Source organism: Esox lucius, chromosome 17 (genome assembly GCF_011004845.1).
Source record: "Esox lucius isolate fEsoLuc1 chromosome 17, fEsoLuc1.pri, whole genome shotgun sequence".
Lineage (NCBI taxonomy): Eukaryota > Metazoa > Chordata > Actinopteri > Esociformes > Esocidae > Esox > Esox lucius.
Window position 1 is genome coordinate 23,209,635 of NC_047585.1, and position 12,276 is coordinate 23,221,910.

Here is a 12,276-nt window from a genome sequence, read left to right on the forward strand (position 1 = left end):
CAGATGTTTGAGTGCAAGAATGTGTGTAGGATATTATTGTGTATGTTACGCAGTGGAAATGACTCCCTAGTCATTTTATTTGTTGTTAGTCAGGCCACATGATGGGGCTATAGAGACGTCCCAAACCAAAGTCCAGCACCAAGGTGGTCACACCCAGTAGGCAGGTTTCCATTGACCTAGGTTTATTCAACAAACACAGTGTACAACGACTTTTCAAAATGTACGTAATTTAGTGACTGTGTACATTTATTTTTTTCTTCATACTTGCTCTTTGTGACAACAACAACACATCTTGATGTGAATAAGTGAACCCAGTTTCATGTAGATGTGTATGTATTATTCATTCAAACATGCACGTATATTGATTAGGTAATTACGTGACACATCCACTATCTGTCACATCTGTCAATGTAAACTGCCTTGATGTACACTGCAGCCCAACATCACCCATCGCACACCAGTGCTCTGATGTTATCTTGTCGATGACTATCAAGTGATTTCTTAATAATCATGTCAGCACATGGTGGAAGAAAATTGCTGTAAAAATTATAAATATATTGTTGTTTACAAAGGTTTTTGACAGCAGAATTAATTAAAATCCACATATTCCTCGCTTCAGTTCTCTGTTTTGATAATATTGTACAAATGTGCAGAAAATGTCGATAAAATCAAGATTACTTTCATCAAAGAAATTTGTTAATTCATTATAACTGAAAATTTTTCATTGTAGGTAAAATCAACAATGTAAAAGATAATGTTGAAGACAACAACAGAAGAAAATATTTTTTTCTTATCTTTAAAGAGATTCAAAAGCACCAATTACTTTTGTTTATTGAAGCTCCCATACATTATGCTGTAAGTCACAACCATTTAAATCATCTCATATTTATAGACCAAATGTGCATAATTGTATTGAGTCCAGGCCTGTTTGTGTGTAATATTTGTGCCCTACACAGTAACCCACTGTGATGGATTATTAGCATATCACCCCACCGCTCCAAAGCATTATGACTTACTAAATTAAGTTAAGACTTGTTTATGAATCATTTTTACAGGACAGGAAGTGCACATTTTGCATGATTTAGGGAGTAACTAGTGCAAGAGAGGAGGAAACTGAAAGAACAAAAAGCCTTCAAAAATACATTGAATTGACTGTACAAGGCAATGCACCCTGGATAAATCGAAACAAGCAGCAGTATAATTACCATTAATGGTGTTAATATTTTACTTTCATTACCTCTGATGATGACAGCTGCATCTCAGTAGGACACACTTAGCACTTTAAAATGGCCTTGGTGCATAAATATATGATATACTCCATCACTGAGAAACATTCCTGCTTACACACTGGTCTGGAGAGCCTTCTTATCAGGAAGTGAAAGGACAAAAGGGAAAAGGACGCCCTTAGCTAGAGAGAGGATACTTAAATCATCCTCTATGAAGGTTGAAGAGATCTCATCGGCCAGGAATCTCATTGTGAACTGTCGGCTCAAGCAGTAGATGGTGTTGTCCATGGCGACACACTGGAAGGCGGGGCAGTTGGCGAGGCGCTTGGTGCAGCACTCGTACCACAGTCGTGCCACGGTGTGGTAGCGGTACACACTGATGCCCAGCTGAGGGCTGACGTCGAAGCGATACAGAACGTTCCGTACGCCCACTATGTCAGCGGTCCTCTCTTTGCTGCCCGTTATTATACTCTTTCTCCAAGCATTGGTTTTTGGGTTGTAGCGCAACATTGTGTACCTCAGGGTTCCGCCTAGGACAAAGACCTCCCCGTTGCACACTGTGACATGATGGGCTACAGCAAATGTGTCATTTGGCAGTGGAGCCACGAAAGTCCATCTGTCGGAGCAGGGGTCATAGCGCTCTACGGTGTGCAGACACTCCCCTCCAATTGCGTAGATGTAGCCTTGCAGGGCTGCCAGTTTGCAGTGGGGCCTGGACTCATTCATAGGACTGATCTCTTTCCAAATGGACGTTAAGGGGTTGTAACAGAACACTCTCTTGGACGGTTTAATCTCTCTTTTTGTGCCCTGCTGACAGCCCCCCACTGCTACAAATAAGTAGTTGTCCATAGTGCACATAGCACAGCCTTTTGAGATGACTTCCTGAGGAATGGAACACAATGGGCGCCAGCTGTCTTTATAATCATCATAATAGTAGAGACCACTAGATGGCTTGTTGGTGGATCTCTTTTCCATTTTTGTCTCTTGTGGACAACTCCCCGACCAGTCCTGTGGGTCCATATTGGCTGCCATGAGAAACTGCCTTCCTCTCACACGCTTTTTCTGTATGTCATCCCGCTCACCTGCTTTCAGCCTCCCATACAGGCCTGGGTCCGCAAGAACCTGGAGGTAGTTGTCAGACATCACTCTGAGGGCTGCCTGCTTCAGAGGGGCATGCCCATGCTTCTTAGACAGCTCCAGCACCTCCATACAGTTGCCCAAATCAAGCTTGGCTTTAAGACTCTCCAACTCTGAACTATCCATGTTTTCTAGAGGCAGATTTACAAATCTGGCCCCAGCTAAGGTTTCTAGACTAGGCTCTTTCCATGCACTGGGTCCCGTGGTGTCTGTGGTGGGACTAAAGGAACTGACAGGGCTCGGCTCTTCTGATGAGAAGGCCTGAATGTGAGGCCTCAGCGGTGTTAAGGTTCTGGGTGTCAGAGAGGGGATCTGTACCTCTGAATGTTCAGCTGCTGTAAGGTAGCTGTCCTTGCGAATAAGCCCCGGCTTGATGGAAGATGTGGTCTCTGGACTAACTGGGGTATATGGCCTCTCAACAGGATTCTGTGGTAACACCAGATCACGTGTGACGATGGGTCTTAGGGACAGATGAGGATAAGTGGGGCTACTACCACCGCTTTCAAACTCCACATACTGTGAATCAAGTATATTCCCCTCAAACTCAAAGTGACCCACAACTGAGTCTGTCATAGACTGTGACTCTACATAGTATTCATAGATCTTCCCCTGCACAACACTCTGTTCCCCGGGTCCTTCCATTACGAGGTTGGCATCTTCCACTCTGATTTCTGCCTTGGAGAGAAAGCTGGAGTAGGTACCCTGGATCCCCAAGTCCTGCCTTAGCTCCCTGCCCACCGCCACACTACCCTGTAGCCTCTGTAGAAAGCAATGGGTCCGACGGTGCGATGGGCTGGCCGAACCACTGTCAGTGGCATCAGAAGGTTTCAACATGGATCCAAACAAGCTATTTCTGATCTTCATCTCACCCTCCTCCACAAGTACAGGGACATCTGCCTCAGCCTTCTCAACAAACACAGAGATATCTCCCTTCAACTCGAAGCCGATTTCTTTGTCTATGTTTGATTTCTCCGGCAGTGTTTCCTGGGTGATTGGGAGTTCTGCAATGACTCCTTCATCTGTCCCTTTATTGGTGTTGTCAGGAGTCAGTTCATCAGTCACAGGCTGTTGGTCCCCATCGCTGCCTACCTCGTGTTTGGCTGTGTTTTGAGATCGCAGTTCCATCTTGCAGTTCCGACAGGTTCCTCTGGGTGCTTCAGTGGGCCTGTCTGAGGGATGCCTCAAAAAAAGCTGGGGTTTAGGTGCTGTACCTCTGGAGTTGTAGAATTTGTATGCCCAAGATATGAGCAGTACAGCCACCACGGAACATGTCAGCCTCCCCAACAGGTGCATGTCGAACTGGACATTCACCTGTTCTGAAAGGGGCATGTCTAAATCGAGGGGTTGCCAAGTTGAACAACCTTTTTGTCTGGGTATTACTTTTCAGTGCATCCTAGCCAATGGTGGCAGACAGTCTGCAGCAGCAGATACATGATAAGTGTGTGTTCTCTCTCCTCTCTGTGGACAATGTTGAAACTGAAACCTGCACCAACACTATTTGCATCACTCTCTGCAAGGGCGGAGCAGCGGTCATGTTCCTACAGCATGTGATTAAGTTTGCCCTGTCCTTCACTGTGTAGAAAATCAACATATTCAAACCTGTATATCTGAAGGCTCATCAAAAGACAAGTTTATTGTGTTGTTCATTTAGTGATTTAACATCTTATGAACTAGGCTTGTGTCAGCAGAAGGTTAAACTGACCTTTAGTGCTGTTGAGCTTAATGTTTACATTATGCAAAGGGCTGGCCAGGATCAGATGTCTATTTCAGTCCTACTTCAACAAGAAAATCATGATAGATCACAGTCACTCTACAGTTCAAGTGGACGACAAGTTGCTATCTGCTGAGGATTTGGTTTGACTAATAGGTGGCTTTTATGGACTTAATGAACAGGTTACAGATGTTCACACAGGCAACGACAAAGATCAAAGATCTCTCACTTAACAACACTTTGGTTTTGGCTTTGCTACAGTTAATAAAAAAAAACAGGGATAGGTTCCATAGTATATTTACTATATATATTTAAGCACAGACTTTTCATTCCAAGTACACAAATGATGGCAGCCCACAAGTGGCACACAGTTTCTGTCTTGCAATACAACTGCATCAGGTGTTCGAATCTTGGTTGTGACATACCAACAATGTCTGGGAGACTAGCATAGCATTGAGAGCCTATGAATCCCAATCATGGTTGTTGGCTTTTGATTATATTCACCTCAAGCGCATGTGTTCTAGCGAAAATGTCCTGCTTGCATAAGAAATGTAATTAGAATCAGAACAGCTTGTCAAGATGGACATGGAGGAAACATGTCTTAATCTTTTGTTGCGGTGAGGCAAGGCGATTTATGTGGGGGGAAGAAAAATGATGTCGTCATTTCTATCACACACAAGACATTCTGTGACACAGGATGCAGTCAGACTCAATGGCAAAAAATAGTTAGCAACTGCAATTTTTTTCTTTAAAAAGGCAACTGCATGAGTCTGACATCATCCATATTTATAGATTGCATGGGCATACAAAAATGCATCTTGTGGGAGTCCTGTCACTCAGTCCCTGTATTTGAGCTTTCAAAAAGTAATTTGTGTTGCCAATAACAACACGCTTGACTGAGGCCAGAGTCACTACAAAGAGCTGGGCCGGCAGCAATGTGCTGACCCTCAGGGAGATGTCAAACACACACAGCTATTTAAACAGTATCCTCAGTGAAATATATCCTATTTGGCCACCTGATAGTATAGCATTCAGATGCCCATGAAGGGATTGGGATTCAGCAGACACGGTTTGTGAATAATTCACTGGTGTGCTACAAAGGCAGCTTCTTTGACTCCGTGTCCAGCGTCTCAGGTGTACAGTACTATGTATGAGGAGGCAGTTCAAAATGATTGCATGTGCAGTGTGGATACACTCCTCCAGTAAAATGATATGGACAGAAAATCCAAAATGTAAGCTGTGTAACATATTATTGCAAGGATTATTGTTGGAAGTAATAGATTAAGATAACGCAATGGAGAAAAATGGAGGGAAATAGAAACTCAGTAGATATATGACTAGCAGAGGGTGAAATAACGTTAGAGATGCGGTCTGGGATATTAAGCACTTTCAAATATGTAATGTATAGTACAACTTGGAATTACAAACCTGTGTTTGTAACAGGATGTAACATTAGTATTGTGAAAAACTGTACTGATTGTCCAAAATGGTCATAACTTCATACAACCAAAAAAGTTGGAATGCTGCGTAAAATGCTAATAAAAACAATATAATGATATGCAAATCATTCATCCCCAAAAATACAAGCCCATTTTTAATCTTATGCCAGCAACATGTTTCAAAAAAGTTGGGACAGGGGTATGTTTGCCACTGTGTTGCATTACCTCTTGCATTGTGTTTGGGAACTGAGGAGACCAGTCACTGTACTGTAGTTTTTATGTACCGTAGATGATGAGATCCCAAAGCTCTTTGTAATTTTACGTTGTGAAACGTTATTCTTAAATTGTTGTACTACTTGCTCGTGCAGTCTTTCACAGAGTGGTATTCCCCTCCCCATCCTCACTTCTGACAGACCCATCCTCTGGAATGATATTTTAATACCCAATCATGTTACTGACCGGTTGCCAATGAACCTAATTAGTTGTGAGATGTTCTAACAGTCTTTCCCAGTCTTTTGTTGCCCCTGTCCCAGCTTTGTTGAAACATGTTCCCGGCATCAAATTAAAAGTGAGCATATATTTTTCAAGAAACAATAACATTTCTCAGTTTCAAAATTTCAAAACCATTTTCTATTGACTATAGGGTTTAAATGATTTGCAAATCACTGCATTGTTTTTACATTTTACACAGCGTCCCAACAATACAACGGGGTTGTATTATATTATCAATGCTCTCTGAATGTCTTGCTTTAATTTTAGTGATCATTATCTAGTTTAACGCACAAGGTTATTCTCTAAAGTTTGAACAAAGTGTTACTTTACTACTTGCATTCTTCACATTCCTGATTATATTGGCTATAAAATATGCATGTTAAAATAAATTAAACATGACACAAATACAACAGTCAGGATGTCACACAGTATAAAAAATTCAAGGTGATGCACTTTTATTTAATCTAATGTCTCTCGTCATGGACGGCATTCAGTGAACATACAACTGCACTTTTTTGTACGTATGTGGATTAACATGATTACGATCGTACCATGTATATCCTGCAATCACAGCATTGATAATTTAGCAGACAAAGTAATGATGTGCATTTTATTTAAGTAAAATAAATGAGAATGTTCCCATTTCTTAATGCAGCCATCATAGCTGATGAACCTGTTTGTTCATTTATGAGAAGGAGGATAACTAAAAAAATATGGTTGTGCCTCTTGAATCTAAATAGACATGATACTGAAATAATTATAGTTACAATTTATAATTCACATCTCGTCTCTTAGCCGCCAGTTCATACTGTTCCCTAGCTACACAGCACTACTCTCCAAAACAAGGGAATGTGTACTCAAGTTTAGCAAGGTAAGACTACCCTAAGAAAGATGGGTTTATCTGTTCTATGCTAATAAGCCCTACAAATCTCCTCGCTTACCTCCCTGCAGGTCTTAATCCTTTAATACAATGTATGTCTATAATTGCTTAAATTGCTTTTCCTCTGAATTTCCAAAACTGCAGATTTACTTTGCAGTAAACTATCCCTCACAATATGACAGTTCAGTGGACAACTATGCAGTGCAGCAAAAAGGAAGTAAAGGACAATGTCAGAATTCTGTATAGTCACACTTAAATATTACCAGAAACTAGATTTCAGATTCATGTTGTGAATTGTTTCCATGTCTTTGTAACATTTGGCTGTTCAAATGTATAACTTCTCTAAAGCTAAACAGGGCCAGTGGATATTCAGGGGAGGACCTCCGGAAGTGTCATCAAATATTCCTGCCAATTGCATACAGTTAACCATGAAACCAAAGTAGAGCAACAAATGCTTCTGTATAGATTCTCCATTATTATTCCTATTTATTACTCCTATGATGGAATGGTGTTATTCTCAAGCTGATAAATTACCATCCTGTTGTCTTAGATGTGATTATTTATAAGTCTATGTATTTATTTCTTTATTCATAAGTATGCAAATCTGTCTTCCGTGAAAACAAGGGACTTGCCATTTGAAACACAGCTAGGTTGTGGAAGTAAAGTCAAGGCAAATTATTTGATAATCTCTCCATTTTAATACAGGTGATATGAAACAAATGCAACAACCCTGTTTCCACTTCGCGTCAGGTGAGCATCTTCCTGGAATGGTGGCTAACATGATCCTACTGGCAGATGTCAGGGGGAAGAGTTACATATTTTACACAACGCAGGTCACTTTAAAGATAGTATGCAACAGTAAATAACAGGAATACAGGCCAGTGAAAATGAGATGCAGTGTTGACCACTGCAACACATAAAGGAGAAAGAATTTCCAAACGTCACATGCACCACAATCCCAAAATGGCAGACATAATGTAAGATATTTGCATTGTTTTTTCTGTCCTCGTTTTCCTCATGTACTTAACTTGCCACACAGATGCAAAATGAACGAATGGAATCAGTGGCTGTAAACAATTCGGTCCTATCAGCCTATTAGATTAACTCCTGAATCAGCAAGGAAAGGATGAGAAAATACAAAGGCTGTGAACTGCTGCAAACCCACCCAACTCTTCATCAACCAATCCTAATCTCAACCCATAAAACCTCTGATTATCTTCAATATTTACACAGATGTACACAAAATATACTCAAAAAGATGTTCCATTTTCTCTTCGTGTTTAGTCCTCTTTAACCTAACATAGCAGGTGTAAAACAAACACCTGAGCGGCATTCCAACATGAAGTGGAAATGGAAGCTAGGTTGAAGGTGACTGTTTCGTGAAAAGCGTCCATTTCAGTTTTCTGGGACTCCGCAAAGGGTGAATCCTCCTAACATTCCAGGCCATCCAGGGAAAATAAATAACTGTATAGCAGGGTTGGGGTGAATTTGGAATTTCTGAAATTCATGAGATTCAACCCATTATTGGAAATTCACATTTGAATTGGCCACACCCTACAGGAAGCAGAATTTGTAATACATTAAGCAATTTAATTCAAAACAATTAAAATAACTTACAAAATCATGTCTCACTCATTAATGAAAACATAACATTTAAAATAATGCAGTAGTTTCAAACTGTATTTTGTATATTTAATTCTATTTTACGCTGCTGATGTATTTCTGATTAAATGCATTCTGAAAAATTGTTATGGGAACTATGGATTATTACAGACAACACTTAAAATATTTTTCAGACCAGTATTTGTCCAATGTCTTCAGGAAATATTTCAGACCCAGGATATTGGGGTTTTAGAACTAGGTGTTTTTCGGCCTGCCCCAAATGATTTGCAGGCTGACATTTGCACAGATGCAATGGTGTCAACGAAATATGTGCAACGAGAACCTGAGTGCCTCTACATTTCAATTGCGAAGGGTAGTATGAAACAGCAGCTTAGCACCCCAAGTGTCCACACCAAGTATTCACATCATGTAAAAATTAGATGGACATAATGATGTATGGAATACACTATCAATTTAAGCATCATATCATTCAAATTCAGATTACTGAGAGGTGTGGTCAAGAATTGATTATAAAAAACGATTTGCAATGGAATTCAGAACTGACCCCAACTCTGTTGTATAGTAATATAAAATGTTCTCAATGAGTATTCACATTAGTTCCCTGTTGTTTATCAGTAGCTGAAAGAAGGGGTATGGAACAACCCAGGGAATCGAGCAATTGGTTGGTTCAGTGTCTCTCCACAGTCAACACCTGCAACTTTTGAACATATTAAAACAACAATTATTGAATTGGTCAATGGGCAGGAGGTGGGAGAAGAAAGAAAGAAGGTGTAGTATACTGAAGGGGGTTATTTTCATGTTCAGTATTTTTTTCTTTATATTATAATCTTGGTTATTATTTTATTTTTAAAAATTGAGTGGAGGGTCATCTGGTGGTGGCAGTGGTTCCTGAAAGACGCATGGACAGCCTGTTTGATGAGGCTTGCAGGAACTCTGTGTGTGGTTGGTGTTTGTGTATGTCTATGGGGTTTCAGGCTTGGGGTAATGTATTTGTGTGTGTGTGTGTGTGTGTGTGTGTGTGTGTGTGTGTGTGTGTGTGTGCGCGTGTGTCTACTGTGTGATCTGTATACAGTTGATGTTGGCTGGGAAGGTTCACGTCAGTTCCACAGTCACTGTGAGGATCAGGGCCAGCACAATCCATACAACTCCGAGCACATCCACGTGAGGGGCTCCGTCTGTAAGGAACAGAAACACAAAGAGTCAGATACAATCACTTTTTATTAGGGCTGCCATAGTTAACATGTTAATAATGTTTTAACGCAAGACATGTTTATCAGCGTTCCTGTTCTTGAAGACGTTAATAGCAAGTGGACTTCATTTAGCATTTTAGCACATAAAACCAAGGTCTGCAATATTTCCTGGCTGAAAATGTTTGTCTAGTCTAAATCATTTAAAGGTCCTACTCATTGTAGCTATAACTACGTTTGTGTCTCCTGTTGCAGATTATTGACTGTTTGAACCATATGGTGGCTGCATTAAATTAATATTTGATAACAAACACATTTTATTTAGCTAGCTAGCTAACAACTAAATAACGAAATACTGACTACTTGACTATGCACACATTTGGATGGCACATGAAGAATTTAAAAGGTTTGGCTACCGAAGGAGATGTGTTAAGATATGCAAGAGTACAGTATGTACTGTATGAGTATGAGAGACAATGTGGTAACATAATCAGAAGTATGGAGAATCTCAAGTCGGAAGTCGGAAAAAAAACTACTAATCAGGAAGTTGTTTCTCTCAGACATGTTGTCTCTCTACTATTATAACATCTTAACAAAATCCTTCACTGATGTCAGTAATGCAAAAATGATTGCTTCAAGAACTAAAACTTAATTCATATATTATAATATATGCTCTCCAATCGTTTAAGCAGCATTGTAATAAAAACAACCACTATGGCCTCTGCCTTTACTACCTCCAATGGGTCTCTATTACCTTAGTTAATTTCCATTATCATTAATATTCCATTTATTCTGAGAGCGAGAGCATTAAAACTCTTGACAATGATGGATTGTGGCCCTTAAAAGGAGCGTGTCTTGTCGCTGCTCTGCGCCATGGCCCCGTGCGGACTGATATGGTGGTCTTCCCACACACACAGTGGGAGGAGCCTGCAGATCAGCCATGGAACAATCCCACTTGTGTGCTATGACCTCTTGGGCCGCGTTCTACACCAATTGGACGTGCATGAGAGACATGTTTGCACCTTGTGCCGCGTTGCACCACTATCAGCGCCTTCCATGCTGACCTGATTCTGTCCTCGCTGTGGCACACCTGCTCCTGCGCTCGCCAGATCGTTTGCATATTCAAATTTGCATGCATAAGATATGGCAGGCAGAGCAGCAGAGAGAGCGAGTGAGTAGAAGGGGCCCTATATCCCTATGCACTTCAGACAATCCCTCATATTTACATATGATAATCTGAGGTGAAGCAATCGAGGCCCCACAGTGTATATGAAACAACCCTAATCTTACAGCTCCCACAAAGTAATACAAATGGATAGTGACTGAAGGGTGATTGTATCTTAACATTTCTGGTTTACTGTTGTTACCTTTTTGGAGGAAATGTGTTGATAGAAAGACATCACCACATCTGCAGATCAAATTCTAATCTAAACCTAATCAAGAAGAAGCTTGAAGTCCTTACTATCCCATTTTGGATACAGATTGCATGTCTCATATGAAATATTTTCAGCTGCAAAATAATTTGTACGAAGGAAAAAACAAACTGGACTTACGTTTTTTTAAAGAAAAACAACACAACTGTGAGTGGTTCTCTCTGAATGGCTGCTATACTTACTTATTGGACGGCGAGTGTTTTTCATCATGGCTGGATTTTCTGTTGAAAGGGATGGAAAAAAGAATGATATGGGAAACAGATACAGACACAGAAAAACACAAACAGACATAAACAGAAGGACAAGCAGTGATGATGACAACATTGTTAATGAAGATTAACTCTCATTTCCTGAAGCTCCTATTAAATTACACACCCCCGGCAAGCCAACATTAATAAACCTGCAACAACTGAGCCCTCTGGGATAACAACTCAGGACAGCAGTTAGACAGCACTAGAACTGATCTGAGGGTGGGGCAAGAATGTTCAAACGATAACAAAACTAGCCAAACTGTGTTTGTTTTACCATCAACAATCTTTCCCTCATCAGTCCCAGAAAGACAGGGATATGTAAGTGTAACTACCCAGAGTAGTATATCTGACACCCAGCGCATCATCTAGATATGGCCAATGCTTTCTGCCAGCAAGGAGTATTAATAGCACATGTTCACTTTACATTACATTGTTATTCCTGATGATTTATAATAAACAGTTTGCCCAGTGAGCAGAGCTCCAATCTGCCTCAGTAAACACGTGTCTCATTTCAAGGCTACAGGGGTAGGTGTCAAGGTCACTGAACCAGCATTTACCTCCCTAAAGCGTAGATGATGCCGGAGGACAGAGGTCTAGACTGATAGCCAACACTCTGCATGCAGCTGACAAAAGCAGAGGGTGCATCAGGGTGTTAAATAGCTATTAGTGCATTTGCTGCCAAAACGTTCCCCAAGGTAACACCTTTCTAAAATGCCAGCATCCCAAAAACTAGGCTCATTCAGACCGCCCAGATATGTGTAAATTTCTCATATTTTCAAAACCTTGCTTATGCTACTGTAGGATGTCAAGTGGGGATACATCACATGATGGATTGAGTGTGGCTTTGTTTCATTATGGCAGTACAGGCAGATTACTGTGGGGAATGGCCTACTCTAC

The 12,276-nt window shown here is 40.7% G+C and overlaps 2 protein-coding genes across 4 annotated transcripts in view; both read right to left on the reverse strand.

Annotated features, from left to right (window-relative positions):
- Positions 1-846: 846 nt before the first annotated feature.
- Positions 847-5,180, reverse strand: klhdc7a (kelch domain containing 7A). Its single transcript, XM_010881666.3, has one exon. It carries the CDS (start codon positions 3,690-3,692, stop codon positions 1,341-1,343), a length of 2,352 nt encoding a protein of 783 aa, XP_010879968.2. The 5' UTR covers positions 3,693-5,180; the 3' UTR covers positions 847-1,340.
- Positions 5,181-7,560: 2,380 nt separating this feature from the next.
- Positions 7,561-12,276, reverse strand: part of igsf21a (immunoglobin superfamily, member 21a) — a 241,803-nt gene continuing 237,087 nt past the window's right edge. For all 3 annotated transcript variants that reach the window (XM_020055162.3, XM_010881651.5, XM_010881650.5), the window contains 2 exons: positions 11,311-11,349; positions 7,561-9,683 (listed from right to left, as the gene is read on the reverse strand). In XM_020055162.3, coding sequence (XP_019910721.1) covers positions 9,601-9,683; positions 11,311-11,349 — 122 coding nt within the window. In that variant the 3' untranslated portion in view covers positions 7,561-9,600. The remainder of the gene's footprint in view (positions 9,684-11,310; positions 11,350-12,276) is intronic.

Excerpts from the sequence above, each read along its gene's own strand:
- klhdc7a (XM_010881666.3), bottom strand. The coding sequence starts at position 3,692 with ATGCCCCTTTCAGAACAGGTGAATGTCCAGTTCGACATGCACCTGTTG.